This window comes from Xyrauchen texanus, chromosome 38 (genome assembly GCF_025860055.1).
Source record: "Xyrauchen texanus isolate HMW12.3.18 chromosome 38, RBS_HiC_50CHRs, whole genome shotgun sequence".
NCBI classification, from domain to species: domain Eukaryota; kingdom Metazoa; phylum Chordata; class Actinopteri; order Cypriniformes; family Catostomidae; genus Xyrauchen; species Xyrauchen texanus.
Genome location: NC_068313.1, coordinates 1,860,037 through 1,882,493, shown reverse-complemented (window position 1 = coordinate 1,882,493; position 22,457 = coordinate 1,860,037). Strand labels below are relative to the sequence as shown.

General features: G+C 38.8%; 1 protein-coding gene across 3 annotated transcripts in view; it reads left to right on the top strand.

Moving 5' to 3' along the window:
- The window catches only part of LOC127632191 (LIM domain kinase 1-like), a 109,974-nt gene that overhangs the window by 73,405 nt on the left and 14,112 nt on the right, over nucleotides 1-22,457 (top strand). For 2 of the 3 annotated variants that reach the window (XM_052110789.1, XM_052110790.1), the window contains 4 exons: nucleotides 8,719-8,828; nucleotides 11,831-12,028; nucleotides 20,248-20,353; nucleotides 20,645-20,823. In XM_052110789.1, coding sequence (XP_051966749.1) covers nucleotides 8,719-8,828; nucleotides 11,831-12,028; nucleotides 20,248-20,353; nucleotides 20,645-20,823 — 593 coding nt within the window. Of the gene's footprint in view, nucleotides 1-776; nucleotides 994-8,718; nucleotides 8,829-11,830; nucleotides 12,029-20,247; nucleotides 20,354-20,644; nucleotides 20,824-22,457 lie in introns of those variants that run through there. The other variant, XM_052110791.1, reaches the window with a different exon arrangement.

The following is a 22,457-nucleotide window of genomic DNA, read 5'->3' as shown; positions in this document are numbered from 1 at the left end:
GTACAGTCTGACATGTCGCAACCGTAAAGGGCCATACAAATCGTACAATGTGCATCTGGCTTCTGTTTTATTTTTTGTGAATTTAAGAAATTTAGGATTAAAGATTGACAATATCTTCTTTATTGTATCAATGTTCATACTGATTTGTGATTAATCTTGGCTTCCTTGCATATATATGTAACCATAAAGCCACCTTTACATTGCAAACACTGTGTCGAATTGCATGTTAGTTCTCATAAATGTACCGTGTGTCATGACAGCGGCATTACATTTACACAAAACCTAATCTTACCTAAAACTTTAAAGTCAGAATTGACCCTATTTACTATTGTTTGGTTTGAGTCCACTTGAGTTTAATTCAAGTCCGAGTCCATAACAGGTTGAGTTCGGGTGAATTTGTTCATGAATCTTGATTAAAATTGTTAACTCAACTATGAGCTGTTACATCAATATTTTAAACTTATTTTAACAATGTGTCAATAGAGATGCAACAAAAACATTGATTCAAATTGAATTAAAATCAACACTTCTAACATTATAGCATCTCAGCTGAAGATTTGACCTTGTTTCCTTTGTGTGTGTGTGTGTGTGTGTGTGTGTGTGTGTGTGTGTGTGTGTGTGTGTGTGTGTGTGTGTGTGTGTGTGTGTGTGTGTGTGTGTGTGTGTGTGTGTTTGAAGAGGGTTGGGTTGAGTGGGGGAGGTGTGTATCCAATGCATGGCTCAGTAGGAAATAATGATGTCACCAACTCCGAGAGAGGCAGAGTGAGCGAGAGACACAGTGAGAGTGAGGGATCTTTCTGTGGTGCGCTCAGCTCTGGGTGGATGTATGTGTGTGTCGAGTGCGTCTCTCAGCTGTGTTGTGTTTTCATGCCGCAGTCACTAGAATGATCTGCACGCTGTAGACAGGGCTCGGGCCGCTCGCTCACTGTCATGGTGGCCGATTTGTTTTACTGGACCTTCTGCTGTCTGAAACTGTGGAGGAGAGACAAGAAGGTGAGAGACACTGCATGAGAGACATGGATTCTGACAGCACACGTGCGGGCTGTTATATGTCTTTGATTGTGTTCATCTGCAGGATTATGTAAATGTTTAATCTCATTCATTATAATGTTAAAGGGAAATCCAGTTTGACTGCGAGGTCGATGGTTAATAAGGGCTGATATATTATCATTTAAAATAAAGGACTTAAAGCTTAGAAGATGCAGCTCAGAAATTGTCTTTACAGATCAAATGAGGATTATTTGGTTTGGGGTTAAACTGTTGTGATCTATGTTTAGAGCGATGTGGCCTGATTTATCGATCATTCGCCAGATAATGTTTGGCACGTTTGACTCTGTACTAGAGATAATGATTATGCTTCATATTTCCGTATCATCATTCTCACATTAAGATGAATAATGTTGTTCTGGATGTATCCTGTTTGTGCTCTGTTGTTTGCAATATAGGACATTCTTACTTGAACTTTCATGACGTTTTTTCAGTAATGAACTAGACTTTAAACTATTAAAGGAATATTCCGGGTTCAACACAAGTTAATCTCAATCGACAGCATTTGTGTCATTATATTTATTATCACAAACATTAATGTGGACTCGTTCCTCCTTTTCTTTAATAAAAGCACAAATGTGTGTTCCAGTGAGACACTTCCAATGGAAGTCAATGGGGTTTAATCTGTAAACATTCAAATACTGATTCAAAAGTATAGACACAAGACATAAACAATATGTGTGTTAACATGATTTTACTGTCGTTAAATCACTCACTAACCACATCTGTGTAATATTATAGGCAATTTTACAACTTCGTTGCCATGGCGACAAAATGCTGTACAACTTAAAACCCTAAAATGGCCATAAAAACTATGATTTAAAGAACTTTATAGCTCAAATAATTTTTGTACATTTGTTAACATTATTTAACAACATTAGTTAACATGAACTAACAATGAACAATACTTTTACAGCATTTCTTCTTCTTGGTTCATGTTCATTTCAACATATACTAATCCATTTCTTTTGCATTTTTATTAACATTAATAACTAACATTAACAAAGGTTAATAAGTGCTATATAAATACATTGTTAATTCTTAGTTATGCTAACTAATGCATTAACTAATGTTGACAAATGAAACCTTATTGTAAAAAGCTACCAAACTCATGTATTATTTGGTTTTAACTTCAGACCAAAATGGTTAGTGCGTGATTTAATGACTCATATTATGAATCATATTAACACAGATATTGTTTATGTGTCTATACTTTTGAAACAGTATTGTAATGTTTACAGATTAAACCCCATTGACTTCCATTGGAAGTGTCTCACTATAACCAAGATATATTTATTTAATCATTTATAATATCTAGTAAATCTATGCTGAAAAATTGTCATTAGGATTTTACACATTTGTGATTAGGACTGGAAATAAATGAAAAAAATGAAATATCTATCGGATAAATTGCAACATTAATTTGAACGATCCCAATATCAATTCTTAAAATCACAACATTGAGAGTGTTCACAGAGTTGACATAATGCAGATACTTTCCTAAATGGTTTTGGTTATGTATTAATGTAAACACAGTCATAAAATGTCTAAAGTGAATGTAACAGCGGGACGAAAAGCAGATTTGTAGGAGAATATTAGACTTGAAGTGTAAATGAAGCTTATAGACCTGCTGCTGTCTAGTGTGTCCTTAATATTAATATTAATCAAACAACCAGAACAAGTAAATGACTTACTTTTCTCTCGCTTTAGTAGCTTAATAAGTATTATATATTATAATCATACAGTGGAGACCGGTTATTTAAGTAGCTTTACAGTAGCTTGACTTTATTACATTTCTGGAAGTTTACTTGAATAAACTTTATAATGTTATTAAAAACTTCACACACTGTTGTCATTTGTTTCTTTGCTCTTCATTACTGACTTGAATTATTACTTCAAGCAATGTTAACTCAAATTAGTTAGTATTTTGAGTTATCTAAATTGGTATTGAAAATTGCCAAATTACTTCCATATGTAAGTAAAATGTACCTTATTAACTGAAATATACCCAAATTAAATGGAACTGAATGAAATTGAATTGGAATAGAGTCGAATCAAGTGCTTGTGAATTGGAATTGAATAGAATTGTGAATCCCTATAAGTGAAATCACGTGTCAAAACATTTAAATGTACACCGTTTAATCCTTCTGTAACATAGAATAAGAGTAGACTGGTTCATCAGTATATCACCGTAAACATCTCTCATTCAGAAGTTGCATGTTTTTATGTTGTTTTCTGGTCTGATTTAATCACAGTATTAAAAATGTCTGTGATGATCCCGTCTGTATGAATGTAAGAGCTGCTTTTACCTCCTGAAGAAGGCTTTTGTTGCATTTCACAGCACAGCACATTAAAGGGATATTAAAGGGATGTAGTTTGAGACTAGATTGCGTCATTCACAGTACGTCGCTGCAAAACTCTTTTGGTGCACTTTGTTTGCTGCGACTCTCTGATTGGAGGATTCTCCCCCTCAGGATCATGGGAAGTATAGTTCCCCTTCTGTCACTCACTCGACATCGTGTCGATGGTAGTGACACAAGGGGTCTCTTATGAGAGCCTCGCATACCTCTGAACTTGAGAAAAGGCCAATGTGAAATTAGCAGACAGAATTTGCATGTTCCGCCCCCGGACATATGGGTATAAAGGGGAGCGGGCAAACGTCTGTCAGACAGATTTTTTCTTCGGAGCCGAGCGGTTGTGCAACAGCAAAGCTGAGTTCACCACTGTTCCACTTACCTATACTGGCGATAAGCACTGCTGTTGTTACTTCCAAAACCAGAACTTCCAGACTGTTGCACTGTATTAAGGATATTACAGTAGTATATTGTCTTATAGTATATTAGCAGGAAAAACTTAATTCCCCAGTGTTTAGATGATCAGAGAGTTTAGTGGTAAATGAATGACAAAATTTCCCAAGGACAATTTCAGACCAGAAGGAAGTTGCTCTCTGTGTTCCTGCTCTGCATTTAGGATTAACTACTCAAATGAAGTTGTAGTGAAAGTGGTTTGTGCCAGTGGATTGAACGAGTGTTTCAGAAGGGTTATGTTGATCCACCAGCTCAACCAGGGCTTACTCCTCAGGTTCTTTTATGAGTGTTTGTTGTTTTTCAGTCATGTCAGTAATGGTTCCCTGGTGCAGTCAAACATTAAAAATCCAATGGGGAACTTAAGTGACTACAGACACATCAAAGAAATGTGGAAGTAGTTTGACCAAATGGACGCTATCTAAACTGGCGAGCAATGGGAGGGAGAATGCCCTGTTGGACTGTTGATCCACGATGGAGGATGGTATGTTTTGTTATGTTAACTCTATTCTCTGCTTGAATGCTTCAATTTATTTAGTTGACCAGCTACTGGAAAGTTTCTAAAACAACCAGGTCAATTTAACTGTTACACTTGTGTAAAATCACCATGCAACAACTGCTTTATGCAGCACAATGAGCTAGTCGCTAACAGCTAGCATTCGTGTTATTGTTTTGGTCTGTGTCGTGTTTAAGATGATGTCACGGCAGTAGAGGCGGCGCAACTATGACGACCAGCCTATAATCCTAAACCCATGTTGAGATGGCACTCAACTGCAGTGGAAATGCAAGCTCAGAAATGTAAAGCAAGTAGATTTCAGGCGAGTTGAACCGTAACGTGCCATGGAAAAGTGCCAAAAGTGATTTGTTCAGGTCACAGGGATGATGATGGCCTACTTTGAGAAGTTTTCAGCACCTCATGTTGGTTAGATGGCCATTATGACCTCTGGAGAGATGTATTTCCAGTGTTTCGTGTGTGTGATGTAGTCATGTGTTTGTTTTTGTGACTAAACTAAAAAGAGGAACAAGATATTGCCATTTTGATCGTATGAACTCACCCACATAATGGAATCTCTGGCAAACTCCAAAGGAGTTTTATATAAGACAAGTTTGGTGTTTTCCCAGTTAATTATGCCATTTATGTGTGAAGTGTTCTCTGTTTGAGCAACTAGAATCAATCAACGAAACGTATACCTTTCCAATTTGCAAAGGTGATTTTAAAAGTGCTATAGATTGCATTGTGTCACCTCAAGCTAAATGAAAACATTATAAGATATTATAGGATGTATTTAGGCCTTCAGAATGGTAACAGGGTTGACCGTTTTTAATTTGACATTGCTTTGGATAAAAGCATTTACAACATTAATAACATCATAAAATGTGTTTTGTAGAATTTAATGCTAATATTTCTACAAATATAATTTTTACCCGTATTGTTCAATTGATTTATATGCAAAACCCATGGGAACAGTTGGTTTTAAGTACATAACTAAGCAAAACATGATTAATAATTGTCCACATTTACAAAGTTCACTTCCTGAAAAGACAATGATGTTACCCTTGAGGGTTTTTCTTCTTTATGTATGAAATAGTTGCATAATCTTAAAAAAACAAAAAAACTCTTCATGGTTCACATTTATGTAATTGATGGGCAAGGGTTTTGAAGAACGAACAATAATTACATTGTGAAGAGAACAATGATCACTTTATTGATCTTTTATTAATGTTCTTTAAGATATAACTGTATAGACTTCATTGGGAATGTGTGTTGGTGTTGTGGCCGCAGGTTTGTCCTGTGGGTGGAGGTGCGAGTCACTCAGTTGTGTATTTTGAGCCAAGGCAGCGTGTGAGTTCGGGATGTTTGTTCGTGGTCTGTTTCTGCTTTCCGTGTTGTCTGTGGGTTTGTGAAGTTCTGAAATGATGAAGCAGTGGGCACTCGAGGGCTGAGTGATATGTAAAAAATATTTGATTGATAATTGGCTTAAAAAATATTGCAATATGCAATTATATCGTCAACCCCCCTGCCGAGCATTGGTGAATTTTTTTTTATAAACAAAATACATTTCTAAATTCAAATTGATCAAAAAATCGTATTTAACCACCTCCTCAAATCCAAACATTTACCGTCTCCAACATTTACCATCATGCAGGTATCAGTCAGCGACAACAGGTGGAAAATGACTAATAGCATACAATTTAAGACAATAATAATCACAATAAATAAGCTTAATAAATACTCTTGTGTTCCCAAAATAATGCTGCCAAATGTGTGTGCTTATCAAATTTGTGTTTGTATTGGATTTTGATAATACATTTTATGCTGCTTAAAGAAAAGAAAATACATTTTAGGTTCAAGGTGAACGTGTCTTGTATTATGTTATGATTTAATCATCAGCATGCCAACCGCATGGAAATAAAGCGAACTTAACTCGCATCACCTCCTGAAATGATCGGAGATCATGTGAGGCCTTCTCATAGATTATATTATTCTTGCAAACAGTTTTGAGAGGGATGACACTCTTTACATGGGCTTGTTTCACGAGACCGACTTGTGCTGCAGGCCTCTGAACAAACTGCGAATCAGACACGAGCATTGACAACTTTTCTTTTGCCTGTTCTTAAAAATATAATAAAGTGTGTTTCTTCCAATGTGACTTTGTGACTAACAGTATTCCTTGTCATGTGTCACTCGAGACGTCTTTCAGGTCGCCCACCTGTTGCGAGTAGATGAGTGAAATCACTTGCGCATGAAATTCCTGCATTTGGACGAGGAGCTTGTGCTAGTTTCACACCCTGGGCTACTGTTTAATATATTTGCAGACTTCCCAGATCCATGGTTTTGCCATTTCCCGATATTGTCGTCAATATCCGATAACATAGTCCTAACGCCCAGCCCTAGGACACACAGGAACATCACTGTATGCCTCTGGTCTACAAGTGTCATTTGTAAATTTGTCATGCTCTTAAAGATAAAACTGAAAGAAAGATTTGAATTAATTTATGTCATTTTTGGTCAAAGTTCCAGTCCAGACCGCTCTTGGAAGCCAAATATCTCTGGAGTCTCTTCAAAGAGCGCATGATTAATGATGAAATGGGTAAAAGTCCCGCCAAACTATTAAGCAAGCATCATATTATATTTGTATAACCATTTTCTTTTTGTTAATGATCATTAGTAGGGATGCAACTATATTTGATAATCGATTAATCTTTGATTATTTCTTCGATTTAATAAAATAAAAACAGAAATGTTATTTGCTGTATTTTATTAAAATGTGATTTAAAAAAAATTGAAATGATAAAGGCCGTACGGATTTAGTTTGATTTACATTACACAACATGTCCCGCGAGTGAGCTAAGATTAGCCAGATAGTTGAGGATGCGGACGCCCACTTCCCTTAGTGGGGCAAGGGCTGCCTCTGGGACTTTCGTGAAGGTGCGAGGGAACAAGGACAGGCCGAAGGGGAGGACTTTGTACTGATATGCTTGACCCTCAAAGGCAAACCGGAGAAAGGGTCTGTGTCGAGGAAGAATGGAGACATGGAACTACGTGTCCTTCAGGTCTACCACCGCGAACCAATCCTGATGCCGGACGCTCGCTAGAATCTTGAACGGGAGTCTTTGCAGAGCCCGGTTCAGAACTCGCAGGTCAAGGATTGGCCGCAACCCGCCGCCTTTTTGGGGTACGATGAAGTAGGGGCTGTAAAACCCCTTCAAATCAGCTGGAGGGACAGGCTCTATCGCGTTCTTCCGTAGAAGGGTGGCAACCTCCGCACACAAGGCAGCGGCGTTCTCGCCTCTCACTGCGGTGGAGCGGACGGCGTTGAACCTGGGCGGGCGCTTGGCGAACTGAATTGCATAGCCGAGTCGGACGGTCCTGGTCAACCATCGCGACAAGTTGTGGAGCACGAGCCATGCTCCCAAGCTCCATGCGAGAGGGACCAAGGGGAGTACAGCATCGGACGTACCAGCGGGCAGGGCCTCGCGACGGGGCGGGGATTCCACTCCAGCCCGACACTCGCGGCTGCCCAGGCAAGCATGGCCGTCAGCTCCACGTCAGCCTGCGACTGAGCCGCCGCACCCGAGGGTGGGAGTCCATCCGAGTCCTCAGCGTCAGACATGACAAACCCGCGCTCCGATGCCGCGATCGACAGCTCATCGTCATCAGGCGCCCCGAATGAGAGGGTCCGGCAACCTCGCCAGAGCTCTCGGTTAGAGCATACAAGCGTGATGGGGAGTGGGAGGTCCGTGGGGGAATACCCGGCGGAGAGGCTCCCACTGAGGTCCCCATATCGCCCCCAGTGCTAACTGACCCCGCCTTATACCCGTAGGTAGAAGGACTGAGTCGGGGAGCCGCTGGGGTGGCTTGCGCTCTTAGGCGTGGGTGGCACCCAGACACGAAAGGCAGCAATCATTACTTTACACTCCTGGTATGCACTAATTTTAAAATACATTCAATACAATTAATTTGTTGTGTAACTACATGTTGGTCTGCAAAATTCTCACAAGATTCACTTTTGTTGCTACTAATGGTGAAGTATGGGTAGAATAGGGATAGGGGTCAGGGTTAGGTTGAGGATTAGGGGTATTAGGGAGTTAACAGTGTGACTATAGATGTAATTAAATGCTTGTAGTTTAAATGTAAGTACTGTACAATTCAGCCACACATAAGTGCATGATAAGTACATTGTATCAAATACTTAGTGCATAGTAGTTAAAAACACCTAATATAAAGTGGGTTCATAACTTCATATTCTACTGTGCTGCTTTATTTATGTGAGCTGCTCTTAAATTCTCATAAATCCAACCTTCATTAGCTTTGTATCTGTGGGCTACGTCTCTGATGTCACAGAGTATGATTGTTGTGTTGCAGGTTGCTGGAGAGCAGAAATATCACCCAGAATGCTTCACGTGTCTGAACTGTCGAGCGTTCATCGGTGATGGAGACACGTATGCGCTGGTGGAGAGATCCAAACTTTACTGGTAAGTCACAAAAGATTTCATTCACTAGAGTCAACATTTAAACACTTTTACCAAAGATGTCCGACATGTGCGTGTTTGTGTGCAAATTACCGACGAGCTTTTACTCCACTAACGGTTAGGTTTACGGTTGGGTTTGGTCAGTCTGTTTACTGTATTACGACATTCACAACTAAAAATACAAGCTGTTTTGGTGCCACCCTGTGGACATTCACCTCAACAACACTTCTAGTGTCGGCCGCTGGGGCAGTGATTTGAATTTGGGCAAGTGCAAAACGAATTCACCAGCAGAACTTTCCACCTTCTGTCGCCAAATTCACAGTATGATCAGTCTGGTGCCGCTGTTATGTTGCTGTAATCTATAGTTTCATTTTAGTTTCACTGAGGGGGATTATATTTTCATATATGTATTCATATATCAAGTTAAAGTAAAAGCATGAGTATTATAAACCACTTCAGAATGATTCTGATCACCCTGTCTGGGCTTTATTTTGCGATAATGTCTGACTGACCGCACATTATTCTGTAAATGTTTTTCACAAATACGGTGAGGTTAGATCATAGACGGGAGTCATTTAACTTTCGTAACAAGACATATTTCAGCAAATAATTAAGGGGAGCACTTTATGTTATCCATTGAGATAATAAATGATTTGATTGGACCGTTCGGCCGACTGGATTGATTTTTGATTTGATTTGATTTTTTGATTCTAGTTCTTTATTTCGAACATGGAAAAGAAAGTATATAAAAATATAAAACAATGTTTAAAAACATAAGAGAAAAAAACAAAACAAATGAGCAGCAAAAAAAATATATATACTTCTTTCCTGTTGACATACTTCTATTACATGTGCGAAAAGGAGTAGGAAGAAGTAAAACTTATATACTCCTACCCCCTTAATTCTTACAGTCATTCAATTTACAATTTTTATATTATTATTATCATATTGTTCTATACATCCATACACATATACATAATTATATATATATACACATACACATATACACATACAAATGTATATATATACATACACATACACACATACATACACATGCATACCCACATACACATCATTGTGACCACTGACAAGTATTTATTTCTCTAACCTCAATTTTGTACTTATTCAAGCAGCAAAAAAAAAAAAAAAATACAACCAAAAATAACAAAGCAAACAAACAAAGAAAAACAACATAAACAATGGAGCACTCCTACTTTCACTACAGTGCTTCTTGATACCTCTTGAAAATAATTTCTCTATACATTTTTTTAAATAGGAATATGTTGGTTTTTGTTGGTTGATATAATGTTTTTCCTGCTCGCACAGCCTTAGTGACAACAATAGAAAAGAAAAGGTGTTTCAGAGTGGAGAACATGATTATATTTTGATAAAACTATACTAAATCAGTATTTATTTGTAAGAAAGAAATGCACTCAGGAGTCGTTCACATTATGTAAATAGGGTACATTTGATTTCACGTTGACTTTGCTTCCCTGTATAATAGGACTGAAACGATTATTCAACGTTATAGACAACATCGACAAAAAAATTGGTGTTGTCGAATAGTCGTTAGATTTAATTTAATGTAACATGAGACGACATTAAACTGTAATGATGAGAGCAGCACTGCAGCTAGTGCATGACTGAGAAAAGGAAGAATGACACAGATTACAGTCCAGATGCACTCGAAACTTTCCAAACAGATTCAGGTGATGTACATCACAAAGTATGAGGGAATTATATGTCCCGATCTAAGGGGCAGAGATTGAAACTGCACCCAGCTGATGCACACTCTGTCACAGGGAGACTCGATGGAGCACGCTTAGTGCAGCTAGATTATAACGTGATGGATCGCGAAATTAACGCTGCTGTCGGGTGCAGTACTGCGGAACTCTATGTGCAATGTTTTATGAGATGTTTGATAATGTTTTTTTATTTCTTAATTCGTTGTTAAAGAAGATCAAGTCTAGAGTAGCTCACTGAAAAGATTAAGTACGTTCTACATTGAAAAAGTGAGTTAAATCGTGAACTTGAAAATATGAAGTAAATTATTTGTACTCAATTCAAGCATGTAAAAATCAGTGCTTCACCTTATAAACAAATACGATTTATGATTGTCTTTACAATGCATCATCATGTATCAATCCCAAATTAGAAAACGTTGTCATATATTCGCTAATTTGAGTACATTTTAATGGTAAATAAAATAAGTACATTTTATTAAACCAGGCTCGAATAATTAATGAGCTTGCATGGATTCACTATTTTGAGTGGTGGTGGCGTAGTGGCTAAAGCACAGGGCTGTTAATCAGAAGGTCGTTGGTTCGAACCCCATGGCCACCACCATTGTGCCCTTAAGCAAGGCACTTAACTCCAGGTTGTTCCGGGGGGGATTGTCCCTGTAATAAGTGCACTGTAAGTCGCTTTGGATAAAAGCATCTGCCAAATGCATAAAATGTAAATGTAAATATATCTGTTGATGGTCATTGCGTCTTGTGCACCAAGTGTCGAGGTCTGTGTGTGCTGCTCTGAATCTTGTTGCTATTAACAGTTATGCAAGGTGATGTTGTCTATTAAACTACAAAACATGTATTCAGCTTCCCTGTGGAAGGCTTTCATATGTCATGTAGTACACCATTAAACACGCATTAAAAGGAAAGTTTTGAATGTTTTTGAAATTGAACTATGTTTATTTAAGTAACGTGTACATCAGATTTGTAAGTAAAAGTTACTGTGTTAACTTAAATGTTTTAGTTCTATTTACTCAATAACTTTAATCAATATTATGTCATGAAGAAATCACGTAGATTTTACTTAATTTGATACCATTAAAAATGACTTGAAAAACTTAAATTACTTAAAGTAAATCTTAGTGATTTTCTCTTTTCGCAACATGCTATTTTGAATGTAAATCTGATGTTCTGTTGATTGTTGATGGAGTTGGGAATGTTTGAAATGAGAACAGACCGTTTGATCATAATCCCATGTGCTGTGTCTCCCTCTAGTGGTCACTGTTATTATCAGACTATCGTCACTCCAGTCACTCTGCCGGATTCTCCATGCTCCAGAATTCCTCACACAGTCACACTGGTCTCTATTCCCGCCTCCACCGATGGCAAACGTGGACTCTCTGTGTCGATCGATCAGGGACCCAGTCCAAATGGCTATAGCCCTGAACACAACCACACCATCAGAGTGGCACAGTGAGTGTGTGTGTGTGTGTGTTTAAATAGGGATGCATAGAATGTATATATATATATATATTTGTGTGTATGGGTGTTATTTTAACTTTTTTATATGCACCACATGAAATTTTAAACATTTATGTTTTTTCTTTTTCTTTTTTTTTTTCTGGAAGTCATAAAAATTCCCACCACAGTGTGATTTCCAGCACATCTCAAATTCTGTGTTGAGTTTAATAGATTTCTCTGCTGGAACTGTTGCCGATAAAATTACATTTTAACATTTAACATATTAAATGGGTCCCACATTATATTATGTGTCTTCTAACTAATATATACTAACATTAAATGCATATAGTACAATGTGTTTATTGTGTTTACATGTTGTTCTCACAAGATTCACATTTGCTGTTACTGGGGTTGAGGCACGGTTAAATTAGGGGACATGATTAGGCTTAGGTTAGGGGTAAGGTTAACAGTGTAGCTACAGATGTAGTGCGACCCTTGTGCGACCTTCAGGACATTTTTGTCTTTTTCATTTTTTCATTTTTTTTTTTTTCGATCATTTTGGCTGTGCCAAAGATGTGTATTTTTGGGGGGAATTTTTGAATTTCTAATCCAAATGTTTTTATTGGTTTTCAGTGACAGTACAAAATAAGACATCATAAACAGTGGACAGTAAAATATTGTCCATTATTAATCCCTTACATGATCTCCCCTCAATCCAATAGCTGAAAAAAATAAATAAATAAATAATTATATATATATATATATATATATATATATATATATATATATATATATATATATATATTTATATAATAATAATAATAACATTCTCCCTACAAAGATCCTTCTGATAAGCGAAAATTATGTACCAGTGCCAGTTACAGGTGCACAGGGTAAACCCTTAATGTAATTTAAAAAGGGATCCCAAGTCTTGTAAAAGGATTTAAGTGAACCAGAGAGTGAGTATCTTAACTTTTCAAGTCCAATACAGTAGAAAATGTCCTGTATCCACCTGTAATGTGTTGGAGGAGAAGCATGCCTCCACTTAAGAAGGATGGCCCGTCTGGCCAGGACTGTAGTAAAAGCGATGACTTTACGATCTCGGGCAACCAAATCAGGCATAGGGGAGACCCCAAATAAGGCTATAATTGGATCAGGGTCAATATTAGTGTTGAGAGCTTTTTTAAGCGTCTGAAATACATTAGACCAAAAGGTTACCAGCTGCGGGCAAGTCCAAAACATGTGTAGATGGTTGGCAGGTGATTGTTTACAACGATTACAGGCAGCGCTCTTGTCTGGAAACATTTTTGCCAATTTGGCGTTGGTTAAGTGTGCCCGGAATAGTATTTTACATTGAATTAAGCCATGCCTGGCACATATGGAAGAGGTATGTACCTGGCTCAAGATGTTATGCCATAGATCCTCTGTAATAATAACACCAAGGTCTTGCTCCCAGGTATCTTTGAGAGTGTCATTAAGGTCTGAATTAATAGAATTTATTAAATTATAAATGACTGAGATTAAATGCCTGTGGCTGGCCTTTAAAGCAATAAAGTGATCAATTTTTGTTTCAGGGGGACGATTGGGAAAGTAGGGGAACTGCTTCTGTATGAAGTGTCTGATTTGAAAGAACCGAAATAGGTGATGACTGGGTAGGTTATACTTTTTAGATAAAGAGGAGAAAGAGACAAATACACCCTCCTCATAGAGGTCACCAATCTTGAGAAGGCCATTAGATGACCATAGGCGAAATACAGGGTCTGAACTAGATGGGGGAAAAGAATAATTATTGAGGATGGGCATATAAGTGGAGCCTCTATGTAAACCGTAATGTTTCCTAAATTGGACCCAAATTTTAAGGGAGCTAGTGACTACTGGATTATCTGAAACTCTGTTTACAACTAAGGGAAGCTGAGAACAGACGACCGAATAGAGAGAGCTTTTCATTGATGACGTTTCCGTATGCACCCAGGGAGGATTGTCAGAGTGGATATCTTTGTTCCAAAAAAGAAGCTTGTTGATGTTACAGGCCCAATAATACTGTTGAAAGTTGGGAAGTGCAAGGCCTCCTTTAGCTTTAGGAAGTTGTAGAATTGATTTCTTAAGGCGAGCGGGTTTATTCCCCCATAGAAATGAACGCAAAAGACTGTCGAAGCCAGTAAAGAAAGATTTACTAATACAAATTGGTAAGTGTTGAAAGAGGTACATAAATTTGGGCAGAATAACCATTTTGACCAAGTTTATGCGACCTACAAGGGATAAAGGGAGAGAGGCCCACCTAGACATAGTTTAGACTTCTCCACAAGCGGTTGAAAATTTTTTGCAAATAGATTATTATATGTATTTGAAAAGAAGACCCCCAAGTATTTGAAACCGTCAGGCGCAATCTTGAAGGGTACGAGTGATAGTGGAAGTTTTTTAGCTTCAGAGTTAACAAAAAAATCTTCACTTTTTTGTAAATTTATCTTGTAGCCAGATAATTGACTAAATTTGTCTAGGATATCTAAAACTGGGGGAAAAGAGGAAGCAGGGTTTGAGACATACAATAAAAGGTTGTCAGCATAAAGAGAGAGCTTGTGAACTAAACCCTGGCGAGAAATTCCCTCAAAGCCATTGTGGCTGCGGAGCTGGATTGCTAAAGGTTCTATGGCTAGATTAAAAATCAAGGGAGAAAGGGGGCATCCCTGTCATGTCCCACGCTGAAGCGAGAAATAGGGTGATTGTATGCAATGATGCCATAGGAGAGGAGTAAAGAAGTCGGATCCAGGAGATAAAATTAGAATCGAACCCAAACTTTTCAAAAATAAAAAACAGGTAACCCAATTCCACCCTATCTAAGGTCTTCTCAGCATCCAGAGACACAATAATTTCGGGTAAATCTGATGGGCGGGAAAAGAGAATGTTGAGAGGCCTTCTAGTGTTAAAGAAAGAGTGTCTTCCTGGTGTGAAGCCTGTCTGGTCATGAAAAATTAAACATGGTAATACCCGTTCAAGGCGAAAACATAAAACTTTAGCCAGAATTTTAAAATCTACGTTCAGAAGTGATAATGGTCTATAACTACCACAAGAGGTGGGATCTTTATCCTTTTTAAGAAGCAAAGAAATAGAGGCCTCGGATAAAGTAGGAGGGAGGCAGCCCACTTTAAAGGAGTCATTGAAAAGCTTTGCTAAAATAGGAACTAAAAGGGGAGCAAAAGCTTTATAAAACTCAACAGTAAAGCCATCAGGGCCAGGAGATTTTCCCGGTTTCATAGAATTAATTGCTACCTGTATCTCTGATTCTGTGATTGGGTCACCTAGATTCTTAGCAGAGTTTTCATCAATTGTGGGGTATTCAAGCGAGTTGAGAAGATCTAAGTTTGTACTATTATTGGGAGGGCTTTCTGAAGTGTACAGTCTAGCATAATAGTCTGAGAAAACCAGGTTAATTTCAGCCGGTTCCATTACCAATTCACCTGTTGGGGATCTGATACCAGAAATCCACCTTGAAGTGCTAGCCGATCGAGCCTGGTAGGCCAAGAGTTTACCAGCCTTGTCTCCATGCTCAAAAAAAAGCTGTCTACATTGCCTAAGCTGTCTTTCTGTTAGATCTGTCAACTGAAGGTTGAATTCTGAATGTAATTGAACTCTTTTAGCATAGAGGGCAGGCGAAGGTGAAGAGGCATAGGAGACATCTAACTTAGACAGTTCGTCGGATATTGTCGCTAGTCTAAGTTTTTTGGCTTTCCCCACATGTGAGGAATATGAAATTACCTGGCCGCGAATGAATGCTTTGAAAGCCTCCCACAAGGTGTGACTGCTAATGCCTGGAATCTGATTGAGTTCGAAGTAAAAATGTATCTGCGAGTAAAGGAAATCTTTGAATGCGCTATCTGATAGTCTAGAAGAGTTGAATCTCCAGGGTGGGGGCGACGGTCTGTTAGGTGGCAAAGTTATGTCAATAGATACTGGGGCATGATCAGAGACCACTAATGTGTGATAAGTGCACGTTGTAATAGAGTGTAACAATTTATTGTCTACCAAAAAGAAATCAATTCTAGAAAATGTATGATGAACATGAGAAAAGAATGAATAAGCCTTGCCTTGAATGTTTTTAAATCTCCAAGGATCCGAGAGTCCCAGTTGTGAGGCGTTGTTTAGCACCACATTGGCTGATTTTGTTAGAGTAGACTGTTTAGAGGAAGACCTGTCCATGGATACATATTGAACCAAGTTAAAATCCCCTCCGATAATTATATGATGTTCATCTACTTTGGGTAAGCTTGAAAAAAACTTAACGAAAAACTCATCATTGTCCCAGTTGGGGGCGTATATGAAAGCTAAAATTACTGGTATGTTACGGAGCTTGCCCGAGACCATAACAAAACGGCCATTTGGATCTATAATAGTCTCAGTGTGTTCAAACATAACTCTTTTATGAATAATGATAGCAGCCCCGCGAGCTCTCTGAGAGAATTTAGAGTGAAACAGGTGACCCATCCATGATCTCTTGATACGGAGTATATCTGCCGTTCGCAGGTGCGTTTCTTGTAGAAACATAATATCTGCCTTAAGATCCCGTAAATGCGCTAAAATTTTACTAGCTTTGATGGCACTGTTCATCCCCTTGGTGTTCCAGGATACTAGGCGCAGGTTCCCATCCCCTAACATGTTGGTATTAACCATTCTGAGAGGTTAACAAAACAGGACAGCACTGAACTGGCAGAAAGCATCCTGGATCCAAACATAGGAGAGAAAATGAAAAAGAAAAAAAAAGAAAAGAAAAAATAAATACAGAAAAAAAAATAATAATAATAAAATAAAATAAAATAAATAAAATGAAAAGTAAAGGGAGACCAAATTCTCCAACACCCCCCGTCCCACAACTAACCACCCCCCACCCACCTTCAACATCTGACTTGCCTGAGCACTTAGTCTCGACTTCCGCTACCACTTCTGTTCTTCTGGATCTCATTCCGCAGTTCCAATAGTAAGCCCTATAAAACTTGAACAGATTCAAAACATAACTTTTTATAGCATAAAAGTACAAAAGGGAAGAGCCCCAACACACCAAAATAAATAAATAAAAATAAATTGAATAAAATAATTCTATATAAGAAAATAATAATAATAGTTTTTAAGGTGCAATTGCCAGCTACGAAGCAACCAAGTTATTTTGCAATACGATAGTATGAAAAAAAAAAAAAAAAAACCTGAAGATAAATAAATAGGCTAGTCTCAGCATACACGTGGACATATAAAAGTTGGCCCTCAACTAATTCCAGAGAGTAAAAGAGACGAATGTAAAATGATATAGTTTAACCTGAAAACAGAACAACAAAACTATCAAAACTGTGAAAAATAATAATAATGCATCTGTATATTCAGGCTTGCATGCATAAATACGGCAAGTCATCGGAGTAATCAATGCAGTATGCATGTCTTCAGCCAAAACGTCAAACAGACAGTTACCAATAGTTGGACCTATTGGGCGGTTAGAAGAACTAGTATGCTTTCCGACTCTCTGGTGTGACCGAGAGCGGGAGAAAAATAAAATAAATACAATACAATACAAAGGGGAAACAATTGAAATAGTTCCTGCGACTTGCATCGATTTAACCGCTAGAAAACTGCCAACATCAATACCCTGGCCACCGGCTGGTTGATTGTCGGACAAGTTATGGCACATGATCCGCAGCAGCTGCAACAAAGTTCTCGGCCTCCGTCACCGAAGATAACATCTTCTTACCTCCGTCTTTGGTCCAGATAGAGAGCCGTGTAGGGAAAAACAAAGTTGGTTTATATCCAAGGTTATATATTTCTGCCATTACGGACCGGTATTTAGTGCGTTCAGTGACCACTTCAGGCGCGTAATCCTCGTAGATGGCGACTGGGTTGCCTTGGTAAACCAGTTTGCCTCTTTTGGCTCGAGCCTCACGGACGATCAACTCTTTTTGACGGTAGCGGTGGTGCCGGATGATGACTGGCCTTGGTTTCTTCCCGGTCGATGGTTTACTAACGAGAACTCTGTGTGCCCGGTCAATGTCCGGTGGAGAAGGTAAAATGTCTTGTCCCAGAATGTCGGTGAGTACTTGTGCGAAAAAAACTGAAGGACGCGGCCCTTCGAGCGATTCCGGTAAGCCCACGATCCGAATATTGTTTCGGCGGCTGCGTGACTCAAGGTCCACAACTTTATCTTGCAACTTCGCGTTACACTCAGCCATTGTGGCACAGGTCGTTTCCAACGCCCGCACCCGTTCGTCTAGATCGTTGGCACTCGATTCGAGCGAGGCAATTTTATGTTTGTGATCCGACAGCGTGGTCTGAATGCGATCAATCTTCTCCTCGAGTGTCGAGATGGCTGTTTTGAATTCGCCCGATAAAGCCTGGCGATGTTGTTCCAGAAGCCTGGCCATCGCCGCCATGTTAAGCTCGCTAGCGGCGTCATCTGCAGAGTCCGTTTTCGTTTCTTTTTTGCTCTGCTTAGCCGATTTAGAAGTCATGTTTAGACCAAATTATAGCGTGCGTGATAGATTTGTTCGTTTTTAAACGAAATAAACGATCAAATGGGCTTAGAATGTTGGGTTAAACTGAAAGGTACGGGAGCAAGAGACAACACATCTACTCCATTAGCCCTTTAACCGGAAGTCGAATTTTTGAATTTCAACCTCAGTTCCAATAATACATCTATAACACACTGTGTACACAAAACAGATACACTCAGGACCTTCAGGACAAAAATGTCCCCATTGAAACCCATTAAAACTGTAATATTTGACCCCAGTGCCATTAAAGCATAAAATCATGAATTCTATGATATTATACTTTCATTCCAGTGCTCTGGCTTCAAAATTTAAATGTTTTATATTTTCCACCAGATTGCGCCATTTCCCTCATGTTTATGCTATGGAGCAAATACATCCTTTTCCCCTATTCTCTGTTTCCTGTATTATAGAGACCTGCAGGACAACTGAATAATGATGCAGATAACATTGTGTGTGTGTGTGTGTGTGTGTTGGTATGGATGTCAGAGTGTGTTTAATGTGTTTAATGTGTTTAGTGTGTGTGTGTGTGTGTGTGTGTGTGTGTGTGTGTGCGTGCGTGTGTGTGTGTGTGTGCTTATAAATCATACTAAATTATGTTTTTTGAAAATGTAAAAATGCAGAAAGTTTTCTGTGAGGTTTAGGTTTAGGGTTAGGTTTAGGGGATAGAATATAAAGTTTGTACAGTATAAAAAACATTATGTCTATGGAAAGTCCCCATAAAACATGGAAACACAGTGTGTGAGTGTGAGTGTGAGTGTGAGTATTTAACTGATTGAAAGTGGAAAATATTATGAATATATAATATTATTGTTGCAGTTTTTTGACACAGACATTTTTGTAAGGATCTACGAGTAACATTTTAAAATTGACGCACAAGGGTTAAATGCAGGTACTTTAAATGCATGGTTTTCGGGACCTCTGTAACAGTATAAGGATGAGCAGGGAGGAGGTGGGAACCGGCTGAACCATCAACACCAATGTTTAAGTACATAGAAGTTAAAGACACCTCATATAAATTGGGTCCTTAAAAGGGCAGACTCTTTTGTCTCGCTAAGGTTAATTTCATTGCTAACAGTTTGTGTATCATAAAGACACATAATTAAATAATGTTTTAAATTTTTTTGCATAATTTCATAAAATTACAGCTTGGTTGGAAATGATGCCCAATAAAAATCTTCTGCTCACAAGTGATATTTCTTTTGTTTTGTCTCATATTTCATCTCAAGTACGCTCTTCACTGATACTTTAGTCCACTTGGTTAACAAGTACACTTATCAGGGGCAACAATCTTTTGTGTGCTGGAAATTACGGGTCAAATGTCGGACAGTATACACATATACTGTATATGAAATCTGTGATTAAAAACAGCATTCATAACAGTTTAATAATTTTGTTTAGTATTTATTTACATAGAAATATTACACATTGTTTGAACCGGAAAAATGTAATCCTGAGATTATCAGCTTCCAAAACTGTCCTAATCAGACCATTCGCTTTATGATCACTGATATATTCCAGACTCATATTGACAGAATTCACGTTTCTCCTGATCTTAAAAACCTTTTGATCCAAAAGTATGTCCACACTTTTGACTGGCACTGGTTATCCCTAAAAATAATTCCGACTTGAGATTTGATCTCTAACCTGCTCCTGTTACTCTCTATGATTCAGGATGATTTCTGTGTTTGGTTTTGTGTGTGTGTTCAGGGTGGACTCCGAGTGCATCAGTCCTGATGTGAAGAACTCTATTCATGTTGGTGATCGAATCCTAGAAATCAACGGAACCCCCATTCAGAACGTCCCTTTAGATGAGGTAAATATCACTTTGATCTTTCTCACGCTAAAGGAGCGTTCACACTGACAGAGATCTTCAGCGACAGAGCAACTTGTCCTTCATTTTTAATTAGAGTTGACAAGTGCGACACGATCAATAGCGACTGTTAACTTTAATGCAAATGAGTAGCAACATATGAGCATACAATGCTGTGGTAAAGTCACTGTAGTGCACATGAACATACATGTAATAAAGTCCTTCTTTATGTGACACAAACATTGAGACAGTATTGTTTTACTCTCAGCTAAGTGTTTAACGTCTGTGTGTCAGATTGATTTGCTCATTCAGGAGACGAGTCGACTGCTTCAGCTGACTATCGAACATGACCCTCATGACCCCAGGCCCTCAGAGGATCAGGTGGACGGCCCCACACCTCTGTCTGAGGGGCCGAGCCCCATCACACGACCCCCCAGCCAGGACTTTAACAACCTGCGATCGCGCATGATCACGTCAGTAAACGTTAATATTCACGACGCATTCATATGATGCGTACATGCTCAAGTGGTTTTGAATGATTCTGATGATGGTTTGTGTAATTCTGTGTCGCTGGATTAGTTTTACAGTGACATTGTACAACCTGAAGGCCACATGACACATGAAGATAGACTGATACAGTGTGTTGGCCAGAGATCAATTAGTTGGGGTGATATTTGTTCACTTTGAGAATGTGTCAAAACTTATTTTTGTCCAAAATAAGTTTGTTTATTTTATATTTATGCATTTAGCATCTGCTTTTATCCAAAGTGACTTATTGTGCATCCAGGGTTTTCCTTTTTTATCAGTTTGTGTTTCCTGGGAATCTAACCCATGATCTTGACCTTGCTAGTGTCATGCTCTAGCAGTTGGGCTGGAGGAGCCCTCAGCAAATGTATTTATTTCACTATATATATATGGACTGTCAGTCGTTTTAAAATTTCCATTGAATTAATGATATGACATACTGATTATTGGTCCTCAAATAACAGTAGTTCAATATATAAAAATGAAGTAATTATATGTAGTTATATTTAAATGGTTAGAAATGTAATTTATATTACAACTCTAATAATTCAAATGCATTACATTATTGTTGCAGGCCAGTAAATCACTGATAAGACAATGCAGAAGCGGCTTTAGAATCAGTATAAGGATGGGCAGGGAGGAGGCAGGAACCGGCTGAACCGTCAACGTAAAGTTTAATCGAAAACTCAACATAAAACAAACATAAACATAAGAACACACATGCAACACAGCCATGTGCGTCTCTCTCTCCCTCGAACTGGCACCTTCCCTTTATCTCGCTATCCCACTGATCAGCTGATTCAGCGCCTTCCGTGCATCATCACAGCCTGGCCACACCTCGTTACACTCCTCCCCTGCCCGATTCAGTCCGGGATGCTACCGAATTTCAACACGTCCCTCCATTTATTTTTCTTTCTTTTCTTTTTGGATTTTCTCCCCTTTTCTTCCCAATTTGCAATGCCCAATTCCCAATGTGCTCTAAGTCCTCGTGGTGGCGCGGTTACTCGCCTCAATCCGGGTGGCGGAGGATGAATCTCAGTTGCCTCCGATTCTGAGATCGTCAATCCGCACATCTTATCACGTGACTCATTGTGCATGACACCGCGGAGACTTACAGCATGTGGAGGCTCATGCTACTCTCCACGATCCACACACAACTCACCACACGCCCCATTGAGAGCGAGAACTGCAAATCACCACCACGAGGAGGTTACCCCATGTGACTCTACCCTCCCTAGCAACCGGGCCAATTTGCTTAGAAGACCTGGCTTGAGTCACTCAGCACACCCTGGATTCAAACTCACGACTCCAGGTGTGATAGGCAGTGTCTTTACTCGCTGAGATACACAGACCCATTTTTGCTTTTTTTAAAGAAAAGGAGTCGTCGACATAGATTTTTGTGGTAATCAGTATTATGCCACAAATGCTGTCGATTTAGATGAACTTGTATTGAACCTGGAATATTCCTTTTAGTTCACAGTTTTGTGCTGTTTGTCTTGCGGTCTGATTTTTAAATAAATGATTTGCTTCTAATGAAAGTTTGTAATGTTGTGATTCACTTCGGAGCTGGTTGGTTTGGATC